A 16,232-nucleotide genomic window follows, 5' to 3' on the forward strand; every position below is an offset into this window, starting at 1 on the left:
ACGACCAGAGCAGGAAGCTTTTACAGCTTTTAGACAAAGAAACAATGAACTTGTGAAGAATTGACAAGGCTCGGGGATTTGGGCTAGGGGTAGTAAATGCTGAAGAATTAGCAAGGTTTGTTTATATAGACTTCTTGGCCCCGAATTCCCTCTTCGGTGGTAAGGACGGGTCCCTTCCTTCTGTACAGGAGGAGGGTATCTTTCATGTGCGAGATTTATCTCCTGCATTCAGGGTAGAAGGCCAGAGGGGTTTAGAGTGATCTTCCTGCCTTTGTTGTTTTCTCAGACTCCTTGAGCTTAAGAAATCTAATATGCCAAGGTGCCGTAGTTTGGGCTAGCAAACCCCAAGCAGCATCAATAGTAAATATTTTTGGCTTCTCAGGCCATAGGTTCTCTATCTCTACTCAGCTTTGCCGCTATAGCTTGAAAGCAGCCATAGACAATAGGAAATCAAATGGGAATGGCTGGATTTGGCCCATAGCTCCTAGTTTGCCCACCCCTGGCCTCTAGCCTTGGGGGGGTCTGGTAATGTTCCATCATGTTTTCCTTCCCTTTGGTCTGTTCCTCAGAAGTCAGTGATATCAAACTTCACACATAGTCTTAATTTATAAGCACCATCAAACTTAATTTCATTTACTGTCTGAGTTTCTGCCAGAAGAATATGTTTGGGTCTTTTCTCATTTCTAAGTAAAATATTTTAGCATGTCTTTAAGAAATAGGATCTCAAACACAGACATGGTATTTAGTTAGGAAGATTCTTTGTTAATCATTTTAAAGCTAAGTCCTATTTATTAGAATTAAGGAAAATCTTCAATTTCTCTGATATAGATAAACAATATTGCAAGAGAAAAAAATTGACCTATTGAATTGATTGTCCATTTAAAACCATTAAGGTTTTAAAGTTTTTTTTTTTCTTTAATTCTAAGGTTTTTTTTCAAGCTCTGAGGTTTTTTTAAATTCTAAATTTAAAAAAATGTAACATACAGTGTTGTCTTAGTTTCAGGTGTACAATATAGCGATTCAACAATTCTGCACATTACTCAGTGTTCATCTTGATAAGTGCCCTCCTTAATCTCATCACCTATTTCACCCATCCCCCACCCACCTCCTGTCTGGTAACCATCAGTTTGTTCTCTCTAGTTATGAGTCTGTTTTTTGGTTTGTCTCTTTTTTTCTTTGTTCATTTGTTTTGTTTCTTAAATTCCACATAAAGTGAAATCATATGGTATTTGTCTTTCTCTGACTGACTTAGTTCACTTGGCATTATACCATCTGGATCCATCCGTTATACCCTCTAGATTGATACAAGGGTCCCTTCTTTTTTATGGTTGAGTAATAGTACACACACACACACACACACACACACACCACATTTTCTTTATCCATTTATCTATTGATGGACACTTGGGCTGCTTCCATAATTTGGCTATTGTAAATAATGCTTCAGTAAACATAGGAGTGCATACATCTTTTCAAATTAGCGGTTTTGTTTTCTTTGGGTATATAATCAGTAGTGGAATTACTGGATCATAGGGTAATTGTATTTTTAATTTTTTGAGGAAACTCCATACTCTTATCCACAGTGGCTGTACCAGTTTGCATTCCCACTAACAGTGTACAAGGGTTCCTTTTTCTCCACATTCTCACCAACATTTATTATTTCTTGTGTTTTTGATTTTAGACATTCTGACAGGTGTGAGGTGATATCTCATTGTGGTTTTTATCTGCATTTCCCTGATGATGAGTGATGTTGAACATCTGTTTATGTGTCTATTGGCCATCTGTATGTCTTCTTTGGAAAAATGTCTGTTCATGTCTTCTGCCCATTATTTAACTGGATTATTTGGGGTTTTTTGGTGTTGAGTTGCGTAAGTTCTTTAGATATTTTGGATACTAACCCTTTATTGGTATGTCATTCACAAATGTCCCTTCAGTAGGTGGTCATTTAGTTTTGTTGATGGTTTCCTTTGCTGTGTAAAAGCTTTTTATTTTCAGGTAGTCCCAATAGTTGATTTTTGCTTTTGTTTCCCTTGCCTAAAGAGACATCTGTAGAAAAATGTTGCTAAAGCCAATGTAGGAGAAATGACTACTGTGCCCTTTTCTAGGAATTTTATGGTTTCAGGTCTCACATTTAGGGCTTTAATCCATTTGGAGTTTATTTTTGTAAATGACGTAAGAAAGTGGGCCAGTTTCATCGTTTTGCATGTTGCCATCCAGTTTTCCCAACACCATTGGTTGAAGAAATGGTCTTTCTCCCATTGTGTATTCTTGCCTTCTTGTCACAGATCAACTGACCGTATAATCATGGGTTTATTTCTGGGCTCTCTATTTGTTGGTTTTTGTGCCCCATTATCATAGTGTTTTGATTACTACAGCTTTGTAGTAGATCTTGAAATCTGGAATTGTGATATGTCCAGTTTTGTTCCTTTTCAAGATTGCTTTGGCTATTCAGGCTCTTTTGTGGTTTCATATAAATTTTAGGATTACTCTAGTTCTGTGAAAAATGCTGCTGGTACTTTGATAGGGATTGCATTACATCTGTAGATTACTTTGGCTAGTATGGACATTTTAACAACATTTATTCTTCTGATCCACGAGTGTGGAATATCTTTCTATTTGTGTCATCTTCGGTTTATTTCATCAATGTTTTATAGTTTTCAGAGTACAGACGTTTCACCTCCTTGGATAAGTTTATTCCTAGGTATTTTATTATTTTGGTGTAATCGTAAATGGGATTTTCAAAATTACTCTTTCTATTCATTATTAGTGTATGGAAATGTAATGGATTTCTGTATATTGATTTTGTATCCTATGACTTAATTAATTTATCAGTTGTAGTAGTTTTTTGGTGGAGTCTTTAGGGTTTTCTATATGTAGTATTATCTGCAGATAGTGAGTTTTACTTCTTCCTTACCAATATGGATGCCTTTTATTTCTTTTTGTTGTCTGATTGCTGTGGTTAGGACTCCCTCCTCCAGAGGGAGAATAAAAGTTTGAGTTGAATAAAAGTGATGAGAGTGGACTTCTTTGTCTTTTTCCTGATCTTAGGGGAAAAGTTCTCAGGTTTTCACCATTGAGTATAATGTTAGTTGTGGGTTTTTCATATGTGGTCTTTTTTATGCTCAGGTATGTTCCCAGTAAACCTATTTTGTTGAGAGTTTTTTTCATGAATGGATGTTGTACTTGGTCAAATGTTTTTTCTCCATCAGTTGAAAAGATCTATGGTTTTTATCCTTTCTTTTGATGTTGATGTGCTATATCACATTGATTGATTTGCAAATATTGAACCACCCCTGCATCCCAGGAAAAAATCCCACTTGTTCATGATGAATGATTTTTTTCAATATATAGTATAGTTGGATTCAGTTTGCTAATATTTTGTTGAGGATATTTGCATTTATGTTCATCAGAAACACCGGCCTATAGTTCTCTGTTTTTGTAATGTCTTTATCTGGTTTTGATGTCAAGGTACTGCTGGCCTCATAGAGTGAATTTGGAAGTTTTCCTGCCTCTTCTATTTTTTGGAATAGTTTGAGAAGATTAGATACTAACTCTTCTTTAAATTTTTGGTGGAATTCACCTGTGAAGCCATCTGGTCTTGGACTTTTGTTTGTTGAGAGTTTTTTGATTACTGATTCAATTTCATTGCTGATAATTGGTCTGTTCAAATTTTCTATTTCTAAAAAAAAAATTCTGTTTCTTCTTGGTTCGGTTTTGGGAGGTTATATGTTTCTAGGAATTTATCCATTTCTTCTAGATTGTCTAGTTTGTTGGCATATAATTTTTCATAATATTCTCTTACAATCCTTTGTATTTCTGTGGTGTCAGTTGTTATTTCTCTTTCATTTCTGATTTCGTTTATTTGAGTCCTCTCTCTTATTCTTTTTGATGAGTCTGGCTAAAGGTTTATCAATTTTGTTGCTCTTTTCAAGGAACTAGCTCCTGGTTTCATTGATCCATTTTAATTTCTGTTTTATTTCTGCTCTAATCTTTATTATTTCCTTCCTTCTACTGGTTTGAGGTTTTGTTTGTTCTTCTTTTTCTAGATCCTTTAGGTGTAGGCGTAGGTTGTTTGAGATTTTTCTTGCTTTGTGAGGTAGTCCTGTATTGCTATAAACTTCCTTCTCAGAACAGCTTTTGCTGTATCCCAAAGATTTTGGGATGTTTGTGTTTTCATTTTCATTTGTCTCCGTGTATTTTTTAAATTTCTTCTTTGATTTCTTGGTTGACTCATTCATTATTTAGTAGTATGTTATTTAACCTCCATGCATTTGTTTTCTCTCCAGAATTTTTCTTCTGATTGTTTTCTAGTTTTGTGGTCAGACAAGATGCATGATAGGACTTCCATCTTTTGAATTCATTGAGATTTGTTTTGTGGCCTAATATGTGATCTGTTCTGGAGACTATTCCATGTATACTTGAAAAGAATGGGTATTCTGCTGTTTGAGGATGGAATATTCTGATTATCTGTTAAATCCCTCTGGTCCAGTATATCATTCAAAGCTACTGTTTCCTTGTTGATTTTCTGTTTGGATGATATATCCATTGATGTAAGTGGGGTGTTAAAGTTCCCTACTATTACTGTATTATTATCAATTACTTCCTTCATGTTTGTTATTAGCTTCTTTAGGTATTTGGGGACTCCCTTGTTGGGCACCTAAATATTTACAACTGTTATATCTTCTTGTTGGACTGTTCCCATTATGATTATACAGTGTCCTACTTTGTCTCGTGTTACAGTCTTTGCTTTAAAGTCTATTTTGTCCAATATAAGTATTGCTACCCTGACTTCCATTTGCATGGTAAATGCTATTCCATCCCTTCACTTTTTTTTTTTTTTTTTTTTTTTGGTATTACAAAGGTTTATTTAGAAAACAGTTTGGCTGTTTTGGCTATCAATTTTGGCAAACATTTAAATAATTTCAGTAACCAAAGATTGTCAGTGCCCTCTTTCCTCCCCCAAGACAGCTGCCCATACTAGGTCTTGAGGAAGTCAGCTCTTGCTCAGAGGTGGATCGGGGTAGTGGTGTGTGTTGATGGGGGCTCCTTTCTCACCTGTGTGGGAGGCTGCATTTGCCTCTGCTCTCTAAGACCCTGACTTCACAGCTACACTGCCTCATGGCTCCCAAAGCCGGATCCAGGCCCAGAGTCCCAGAAGTAGCCCTCTGTTGAGATGGGAAGGCAGAGGGATTGCCCCTCTCTTGTATCCCCTCTGCAGGTACCCCGCAGTCTCTCAGACCACCTCCTGCCCTGCCCTACCATACACTGTGGCCTAGAGGCCAACCCATCCGTGGGTCTCTGGGGAAGCTGCACCTGCTTTCTCCTGGGGGTCAGCCTTCCCACTTCTCTGCAGGTAGCTCATTGCCTGAAGCCCCTTCTCCACCAACAGAAGAGGATGTGCTTGAAGGCACACTGGAGTCCTGGTTAAAGATGATGACGATGACCAGGTTGAACGAGCTGTTGCAGTAGCCAATCCAGAAAAGGAACTTGAAGAGCAGGTCCTCACCTGGCATGCCTTGGAGCAGATGCCCTGCAGGCTGTAGCTGAAGAAGAAGGGGAACCAGCAGAGCAGCAACACATCCATCACTGCCGACATGAAGGTGAAATGCTCTTGCGCACCTAGGCCACCTTGCCTCGGCACGCTCTGCTGTGTGCCTGGCACCCCGACAGGACAGAGAGAACAGGGAGTGTGACCTGGCACCTGACAGGCCCCTACTGGGGCGTGGACCTCCAGCAGCCAGTGCTCCCAAGTTGACCCTGGCTAGACCCTGGCGTGGTGTATGAGTGGCTGCCATCCCTGCCCACATCGGGCTGCTGTCCTCTGGCTCTTCCTGCATTTGCATAGCCCCTGCTGCTGCACCCAGCCCTCTTTCTGTAGTCTGCAGACTCCTTTGTGGCCCTAGGGTACCGCTTCTTGCTGAGCATGTGCATGTGCAGTTTGGTCCTAGACCAGTCCCACAGTAAGCCAGGGTGGAAGAAGGAGCTGTTGCAGCAGGGCTGGATGTACCCTTCTCCTTGCTGAGGCTGCATTATGGGTAGGTGGCACTGTCAGGCTGGCAGTAGAGCCACAGGAGTGGTGGGAAGGAGATGACAGAGAAGATGAGCCACATGGCCACATCCATCCCTTCACTTTCAATCTGTGCCTTTAGGTCAGAAATGAGTTTCTTGTAGGCAGCATATAGATGGGTCTCACTTTTTTATCCATTCTGTCACCTTATGTCTTTTGATTGGAGCGTTTAGTCCATTTACATTCAGAGTAATTACTGATAGGTATGTACTGATCACCATTTTGTTACTTGTTTTATGGTGTTTTTGTAGTTCTGTTCCTTTCTTCTCTTGCTCTTTCCTCTCATGGTTTTTTGGCCTTTTTAGTGATATACATGGATTCCTTTTTCTTTATTTTTTGCATATCTATTACTGGTTTTTGATTTGTGGTTACCATCAGATTTATATATAACATGCATATAGCAATCCAAATTAGTTCATGGCCCCTTAAGTTGGAACCCATTCTTTACTCCTCTCCCCTCCATATTTTAGGTATATAGTGTAGTGCTTTACATCCTTTTATATTGTGAGTCCCTTAACTGATTTTTATAGATATACTTAATTTTACTGCTTTTGTGCTTCCTACTTTTCTCATTCCTCCTTATAGTCTTTCCACTCAAAAAGTCTCTGACATTTCTTGTAGGGCTGCTTTAATTGTCATGAGTTCCTATAACTCATGCGTCTGGTGCCCTGGGAGGAGAGAAAGAACAGGGAGTATGAGCTGACACTCCCTGTTTGGAAAACTCTTTATCCCTCCTTCTATTCTGAATGGTAGCCTTGCTGGATTGAGTATTCTTGGCTATAGGTTTTTTTCTTCCAGCACTTTGAATCTATCATGCCACTCTTTTTGGCCTGTAAAGTTTCTGCTAAAAACGCAGCTGATAACCTTATGAGGTTTCCCTTGTATGTAACTGTTTTCTTTTTTCTTTATGTTTTTAAAGTTCTCTTGTTATCACTACTTTTTGCCATTTTAGTTACTATGTGTTTTGATGTAGACCTCCTTGGATTGATTTTCTTGGGGACTCTCATTGCCTCCTAGATCTGGATTTCTCTTTCTTTCCCAAGATTCAGGAAATTTTCAGCTATTATTTCTTCAGATGGATTTTATGCCCCCTTTTCTCTCTCTTTTCCTTTTGGAATCCCTATAATGAAAACGTTATTATGTTTGATGGTGTCACTGAGTTCCCTGGGTCTATTTTCAGGTTTTTTTTTTCTCTCTCCTGTTCAGGTTGATTCCTTTACATTATTCTATCCTCCATGTTGCTGATTTGTTCTTCTGCTTCCTCTAGTCTACTATTTATTCTCTCTAGTGTATTTTTAATTTCAGTTGTTGAGTTCTTCATCTCTTTCTTTTTTATGCTTCCTATCTATTTGTTGAGGGTCTCACTAAGGTTATCCACTCTCTTGTGGGTATCTTCACGACCATTACTTTAAATTCTCTTTCAGGCATATTACTTATCTTGGTTTTGTTAAGCTCTTTTGTTGTGATTTTGCCCTGTTCTTTCATCTGGGACATATTCCTCTACTCATTTTGTCTAACTCTCTGTGTCTGTTCCTGTGTGTTAGGAAAATCAGCTATGTGTCCTACTCTTAAAAGTAGTGGCCTTATGAAGATGAGCAAATAAATCTTCCTTTATACCCCAGGCATTTTCTTTCTTTTTTTTTTTTATTTAAATTTTAGTTAGTTAACATATAGTGCAATATTGGCTTCTGGAGTAGAATTCAGTGATTCATCACTTATGTACAACACACAGTGCTCATCACAACAAATGCCCTCTTTAATACCCATCACCCATCTAGCCCATTCCCCCACCCACCTCCCTTCATCAACCCTTAGTTTGTTCTTTATTGTTAAGGGTCTCTTATAGCTTGTTTCCCTCTCTCATTTTTTACCCCTTCCCATATGTTCATCTGTTTTCTTTCTTAAATTCCACATATGAGTGAGATCATATGGTATTTATCTTTGACTGACTTATTTCACTTAGCATAATACACTCTAGCTCCATCCACATTGTTGCAAATGGCAAGATTTCATTTTTCTGATGGCTGAGTAATATCCCATTGCATATATATATATATATATACCACATCTTCTTTATCCATTCATCAGTCGATGGACATTTGGGCTCTCTCCATAGTTTGGCTATTGTTGATAATGCTGTTATAAACATCGGGGTGCATGTACCCCTTTGAATCTGTATTTTTGTATCCTTTGAGTAAGTACCTAGTAGTGCAATTGCTGGATCATAGAGTAGTTCTATTTTTAACTTTCTGAGGAACCTCCAAACTGTTCTCCAGAGTGGCTGCTCCAATTTGCATTCCCATCAACAGTACAAGAGGGTTCCCCTTTCTCTGCATCCTCACCAACACCTGTTGTTTCTTATGTTGTTTATTTTAGCAATTTTGACAGGTGTGAGATGGTATCTCATTGTTGTTTTGATTTTTATTTCCCTGATGATGAGTGACATTGAGCATCTTTTCATATGTCTGCTAGCCATCTGGATGTCTTCTTTGGAAAAGTGTCTATTCATGTCTTCTGCCCATTTCTGAACTGGGTTATTTGTTCTTTGGGTGTTGAGTTTGATAAGTTCTTTATAGATTCTGAATACTAACCCTTTAGCAGATATGTCATTTGCAAATATCTTCTCCCATTCAGTAGGCTGCCTTTTAATTTTTGTTGACTGTTGCCTTTGCTTGTTTTATCTTGATGAAGTCCCAGTAGTTCATGTTTGCTTTTGTTTCCCTTGCCTCCAGCGATGTGTCTAGTAAGAAGTTGCTAGAGACAATGTCAGAGAGGTTGCTGCCTGTGTTCTCCTCTAGGGTTTTGATGGTTTCCTGTCTCACACTTAGGTCTTTCACCCATTTTGAATTTATTTTTGTGTATGTTATAAGAAAGTGGTCCAGTTTCATTCTTCTGCATGTTGCTGTCCAGTTTTCCCAACACCATTTGTTGAAGAAACTTTTCAGTGGATAGTCTTTCCTGCTTTGTCAAAGATTAACTGATCATAGTGTTGTGGGTCCATTTCTGGGTTCTCTATTCTATTCCACTGATCTATGTGTCTGTTTTTGTGCCAGTACCATACTGTCTTGATGACTACAGCTTTGTAATAGAGCTTGAAATCTGGAATCGTGATCCCTCCAATTTTGTTTTTCTTTTTCAGAACTGCTTTGGCTATTTGGGGTCTTCTGTGGTTCCATACAAATTTTGGAATTATTTGTTCTAGTTCTGTGAAAAATGCTGGTGGTATTTTGATGGGGATTGAATTAAATGTGTAGATTGTTTGGGGTAATATAAACATTTTAACAATATTTGTTCTTCCAATCCATGAGCATGGAATGCCTTTCCATTTCTTTGTGTCCTCTTCAATTTCTTTTATAAGTGTTCTATAGTTTTCAAAGTACAGATCTTTTACCTCTTTAGTTAGGTATTCCTAGGTATCCTATTGTTTTGAGTGCAGTTGCTAATGGGATCGATTCCTTGATTTCGTTTTCTGCTGCTTCATTATTGGTATATAGAAATGCAACAGATTTATGCACATTGATTTTATATCCTGCAACTTTGATGAATTCATGTATTAGTTCTAGTAATTTTTTGGTGGAGTCTTTTGGTTTTCTACATAGAGTATCATATCATCTGCAAATAGTGGAAGTTTGACTTCTTCCTTGCCAATTTGGATGCCCAGGTGTTTTTCAAACTGCTGCTTCTATGCTGTATCTTTGAGGGGCTGTTTGTCATGCAGTCTCTTTAAGGATGGGCTTCAGTTTTCTATTGCTCTCCCAGAACCCATCCCACTGATTTTTAAAGTTCTAGGTACTAAGCCCAGTTGTAAGAACTTGTGAAGCCAGGCCCCTCTGGTTTTCAAAGCCAAATGTTATGGGGATTTGTCTTTCCCATGCAAGTTCCTCATGCCTGGGGTGCTTGGGGTGAGGGTCTGTTTCCCTCATCTCTATGTTCCTCACTACTGTGGACAATCCCATGGGTCCATTTAGATCCCAATCATGTCTATGCCCTTACTACTCTCTTCCATGTGGTCTTTTCTCTACTTTCACCTGTGGAGAGTCAGTTCTCCCAGTCTGTGTTTTGTTTTCTGGTTTATTTACACTGATGAGTTATTATCTAGTTGTATCCATGGGATGAGGTTTGCTTAGGGTCCTCCTACTCCACCATCTCCCCCTGGAAGTCTCTACCACATCTTCTTTATCCATTCATCTATTGATGGACACTTGGGTTGCTTCCATATAATGGCTATTGTAAATAATGCTGCAATAAACATAGTGGTACATATATCTTTTTGAATTAATATTTTTGTTTTCTTTGGGTAAATATCCAGTAGTAGAATTACTGGATCATATGGTAATTCTATTTTTGATTTTTTTGAGGAATGTCCATACTGTTTCTCATAGTGACTGCACAAATTTGCATTCCCACCAACAGTGCATGAGGGTTCTTTTTCTCCACATCCTTATCAACCCTTATTATTTTTGTTTTTGAGTTTAGCCATTCTCACATGTGTGAGGTAATATTTCATTGTGGGTTTGTTTTGCATTTCTCTGATGAGTGATGTTGAGCATCTGTTTTTGTGTCTGTTGGCTATCTATATGTTTTCTTTGGAGAAATGTCCATGTCTTTTGCCCATTTTAAATCAGATTATTATCATTATTATTATTTTTGGTGTTGAGTTGTGTAAGTTCTTTATATATTTTGGATCTTAATCACTTACTGGATACATCACTTGCAAATATCTTTTCCTAATCAGTAGGTTGCCTTTTTGTTTTATTGATGGTTTCCCTCCTTAAGTTTTTATACCGATTTTTTTTTTTTGCATTTGGTTTCCTGTTTCTAATTGTTTTCCACATTTCTGGGGTGAGGGGAAGAATTTCTTACTCTATTGTTCTGGTTCTGAGCGCTTCATTTTTTTTTTAAAGGTAATTGGAGGAGTTTTCATTTTAAAACATAACTATACATGAAATGTATTGATAGTGTAGAGGCCATTCTCTAGGCCTGTATCCTATCCAAGCCTCTCAAACCACAGCAATTTCTACTGTCTGCAAGCTCTCATGAAGATTCATAAACAACTGTAGAAAAATAGTTTGAAACATTGCTTAAGTAGAATGTATCTCTCTACAGAGGATTTTGACACCAAAGTAGGAATGCTTTAGTGTTCCTACAGAAGGAGAGTCAGCTGTGGCAAAAATAAGTTTTCTTAACGTAAAATAAAGAAGTGTCTTAAAGCTTTTAGTGATGTTGAGAATGTGAGTCCCTGTCAAAGTCTGCTTGGGCTGCCATAATGAAATGCAGACTGAGTGGCTTAAATGCATAAATTTATTTTCTCACAATTCTGGAAGCTGCAAGTCCAAAATCAAGGTGTTGGCAAGTTTGGTTTTCCCTGAGGCCTCTCCTTGGCTTACAGATGGCCATCCTCTTGTTGTGACCTCACATGATCTTTCTTCTTTGTGTGCGCATCCCTGGTGTGTTTGTGTGTGTCCAAATTTTCTCTTTCTATAGGGACACAAATCAGATTGAATTAGGCCCCACCCAACAGCCTCATTTTACCTTAATCACCTCTTTTAGAGGCCATATCTCCAAGATAGTTATATTCTGAAGTACTGGGGTTTAGGGCTTCAACATATAAATGGGGTGGTACATATTCAGCCATAACAGTCTCTGTTAACTTTGTATACTGGCATCCCTGTAGGATTCTGAACTGAAAGCTGAACAGAAGCCCAGGACATAAGAATAGACATAAGAGGCTGACCTCAACTTGTGGGGTGCAGGGACATGGGGTTAGCAGAGGAGAGGTGCTGACTCTGGGCTTTACATTCTTCCATACATTTCCATAACTACTTGTGAGACTTCGTTCCACCAATGGAGAGAAAAGTGGTCATGACAAGTGCCCCCCCTCCCCCGTCATCCAGTTGAAAACTCTAACCACACTCCTACCCCATGTGGGCTATATGCCTTCCTGATTGGCCTCTGAGCTCAGGACACAGGTTCAACGACATTTCAATGCAGACCCAATTCTGAACCAAGATGAGTACATTCCTGCTATTTGTGATAATGGGCTCTGTGATGAAGAATAGGAAGACTCTTCCCACCTCTGTCTTGTCTGTACAGCACTAAGTCCCATTTCATAGGGTAAACTTAACAGGGCATGTTTTTGTTATAGCAGTTAACCTGTCCTGGTTCACAAACACCAAATCTTGGTGACAAAACTATCAAAGTTCATCTTTGTTTTATGTCCAAGTCCAATGTAGGCTGGTGGCTAGAGAGTGAGCCACTATTCTTCAAAGTCATTCAAGAACCCAGGTTCCTTCCATCTTGTGATGCCACAATCTTCCATATGTGGCCACCAAGTTTGCCATAGATGAGGAAAAGGGGAGTACTAGACCATACAAGTGAAAATGTTGTATGGGCAAGGCCTGGAAACATTTTTGTCCATAATCCAGTGGCCAGGATTCAGTCACAGAGTCCCAAACTAACAGCAAGAAGGCTGGGAAATGATCGTCATGAATTCCCCAGACTTTTTCATTGCTTTTCTGAACACACATCCATTGTCTAAGCTTCTGTCACTTTATAAACATAGTTTCAGCATAGGGCTTTGTTGTTAGGAAGGAATTTGAGGCAACTCAATCCTTACACAGCAGTTGGTTTTCTCAGCCTACCATTGACTGTACTCCAACTCCTAGAGAAAGATAACCATGCTATTATAGAAGAGCTAAGCATCTACAGGCCATTAGAGCAGTACTGCTGGTCCTTGAGACTTTAGCCTGGGTGGCTCTTTCTTGCCTTGTTCAGACATGTTTCACCATTGAAAGTAGTTTAAATATTATGGCTATCAGGAAGAGCATCCTTCCTTCTTCCTTAGCCACTCTAGGAAATCCAGGTGTCTGCCCTATGCTGTCCTCTAGGGCATCTTAGATAAGGCTAAGGCTGCCACACTGGAACCTCACGAAGATTCTGGTACTTTCCTCGATTCTTGTGGGAAGTTGTCCTGGGAATCTTAATCTGTTATGTCATTAACCTTCACTAACCTAACCCTTCAACCTCTATATTTTTTTAAGGATTTATTTATTTGAGAGAGAGCACGTGTGAGCCTGAAAGTGGGGCAAGGGGCATAAGGAGAGGGAGAGAAAGAATCTCAAGCAGACTCCCCACTGAGTGCAGAGCTGGACGCAGGGCTTGATCCCAGAGCCCTGAGATCATAACTTGAGCCGAATTCAAGAGTTGGCCACCTAACTGACTGAGCCACCCAAGTGCCCCACCCTCTATGTTTTTAAAATGAAAACCCCTTAGATTCATTTTGTTAATTACCCAGACTTTTTCTTGAATTTTTGCTTTTTTTTCTGTTTCCTAAACTATTATGTACACAGCAGGTAACCTTTCTTAATTTGGGCTCATGACTTTTTTCCCCTGAATGTTATTCTACAATTAGGAGGAACCAGCAATGTACTATTGACTCCCAGCAGTCTAGTCTGGATTCTGAAACTAGAAGCAGAATTGAGGTGACACGGCTGAAGAAGAATGTGGAAGGGGACCTCAGTGAGAAGGAACTCCAGCTTAGCTGTGCCAACCACCAGGTGTCAGAGGCAACCAAATCCCTGGGCCAGCCTCAGACTCAGGTCAAGGTATTTCAGATTGTAATATGGGGGCAGGGAATAAACAACCCAAGAGACAGATTGTGTTGAGCAATAAAAGTAAGGGCAACAAATCTAATCCTTCAAGCGAGCAGGAACATACTTAAATTTAAATTGGTGGAGCTTTGCTCAGAGCATGCATGGAGGTGCATATCCCATTGAACTCAGAGTGACCTGTGCCCCAGGCCTGTGTTTTCTCTCGCAGGACCCTTCGGGTGCAGCTAGATGACAGCACACACCTGAGCAGTAAGCTGAAGGAGCAGGTGCCTATGGCTGAGAGGCACAACTCTCTTCTCCAGTCCGAGCTGGAGGAACTGAGGTCCTTGTACAAGCAGACAGAATGCGGGTGCAGGCTGGCAGAGGAAGAGCTCCTGCAGGTCACAGAGAGAATCAATCTTTTCCATACCCAGGTGAGGCCCATAAACTCTCCCCATTAGCTGCATCAGCTGTGTGAAGGCCATTGTTTCCACCTATTTTTCAGCCTTGGACCATACATAGTTGCCATTTCAGGGCTTGGGTATGGCATATAAGGCACAGGGAGAGTCTTTGGCAGCAGAGCAATTGGCACACTCTTTAATCATTCCCAGATGTATTAGTTTCCTAGAGCTGTTACAACTCAGGACCACAAACTGGGTGGCTTAAAACAGCAAAAATTGATTCTCTCACAGTACTGAAGACTAGAAGACTGAAACTAAGGTATCGGCTGGGCCATGCTCCCTCTGAATCTTGTAGGTCAATCCTTCCTTGCCGTTTTCTAGCTTCTGGTGGTTTGTTGGCAATCTTTTGGTTTTCTTTAATTTAGAGCTGCATCATTTCAGTCCTCTGCCTTCACATGGCATTGTCTCTCCATGTCTTAACACCATCTTTCCTCTGTTAGTATTTGTGTTTAAATTTCCCTTTTTATAAGGACATCAGTCATATTGGATTTGGACACCTCCTAATGATCTCATTTTTAACTTGATTACCTCTTAAAGGCTCTATTTCCAAATAAGTTCACATTCAGAGATCTGGGGTTAGGACTTCAGCACATCTCTTTTGGAGGGGACACAATATAACCCATAATACTAAGTCCAAAAGAGTGGACTCTCAGAGCATTGATAGCCAGAATTCTGGGGAGACATGAACATTCCCTAGTGTACCAGAACCACTTGCCTGCGTCTCCTGTTCCCTCCAAGCCACATGCTCTCCCAGCATCCCAGGATTAAAAAAAAAAAAATGTTCCTGCCTCAGAGCCAGGAGATTTCTAACAATTCTAAGTGGCTGCTGACAGATTTGATGAGCTGCCAGGACTCTGGAATCTCATGGAAGGTTATATAAGTGACACGAAGCAAGAATTCTTAGATCGTTTGCTATTCTCACAGAATCAGGAGAAACCATCGTGGCTAGGACAAATGTGTACAGTAAATAGATCATTCAACATTTCTATGGCACCCGCCATAACCTGACCAGGTATGCATGTGATACATGCAGAGTGTCTCCACTGTCCTAAAAAAGTGGAGACCTAAGCGAGGAACTACAGTGCACTGCTGGAGTATAGTGTCAGAGCAAGCACACCCCTACAGAAAGCCTTCCCTGACGGTCCTAGACCTAGCTAGATGCACAATATGCTTAACTAGGGCTGTGAAACCAAAGACAGGAGCATGGGGGAGGAGGCGATTTGGGCTATTGAAGGAAATTGCTATACTCACTTGAACATGGTGGAGCGGGGGGGTAGAAGAAATCAGAGAAATAATGCTAAGAGGCAGGGAGAGCCAGGTCCCCAGGAACCTTGAGTCTGAGACTGATGCAGCTTGAATTCTGTCTTGCAGCTAATGGGGATCCGCTGAAGAATTTTGAGTAACCAAGAGTGAAAGGATCAGATTTTCATTTTAGGAAGTTTACTCTGGTGATTGCTGTGAAGGGTGGATTAAAACAACTATAGGCAGAACTGCCATACCTGGAGTATCTAGAAACATCTGTGGGATCATTTCTGTTGCCACAGTGACTGGAGAGAGCCACTGACATTTAGTGGGCAGAGTTCAGAGATACTAGTGCTAGGTGCAGGATAATCCTACTTCACAAAGAATTGCCCCTCCGAGAATGCCAATTGTGCCCCTACCTAGAAATATTGGGGAAAAGGAAGGATCAGCCAAAGATATACCAACTGAAAGGCACTGCAATTAGTTTGTGCCTACAGTTTGACTTTCGTGTCCATCAAAACATTGTGCATGACACAACCCTATTTAGATATCATGTGATATGGAAGAAATAGGCTGTGTGTTATGCATGATTCCCGGCAGGCTAACTCACTTCCAACATTTTCTTTCTCTCTCAGGAAAGCTTATCTAAATACAATGAGCAGGGTTCTTATAAAGTAGGATATTGAATTTTTAAAAAGTAATCATCTATCTGTAGTACTTAATAGCTATTGGTAATAAATCATTTGCCGTGCTTATTATAACTGATAATGCACCAGTGGGTCCCAATATGATGAAAGACCACTAGCCTAGAGAGAGCTGAGCACATCAACCAGAGCAAAAGCAGACACAGGGAGGGGGAGATGAATTTGAAAA

General features: G+C 39.9%; 1 protein-coding gene across 1 annotated transcript in view; it reads left to right on the plus strand.

Moving 5' to 3' along the window:
* Positions 1-16,232, plus strand: part of MYH15 (myosin heavy chain 15) — a 138,584-nt gene that overhangs the window by 98,563 nt on the left and 23,789 nt on the right. Inside the window, 2 exon segments of the mRNA XM_027587172.2 lie at positions 13,479-13,671; positions 13,902-14,090. Coding sequence (XP_027442973.2) covers positions 13,479-13,671; positions 13,902-14,090 — 382 coding nt within the window.

This window comes from Zalophus californianus, chromosome 1 (assembly GCF_009762305.2).
Source record: "Zalophus californianus isolate mZalCal1 chromosome 1, mZalCal1.pri.v2, whole genome shotgun sequence".
Lineage (NCBI taxonomy): Eukaryota > Metazoa > Chordata > Mammalia > Carnivora > Otariidae > Zalophus > Zalophus californianus.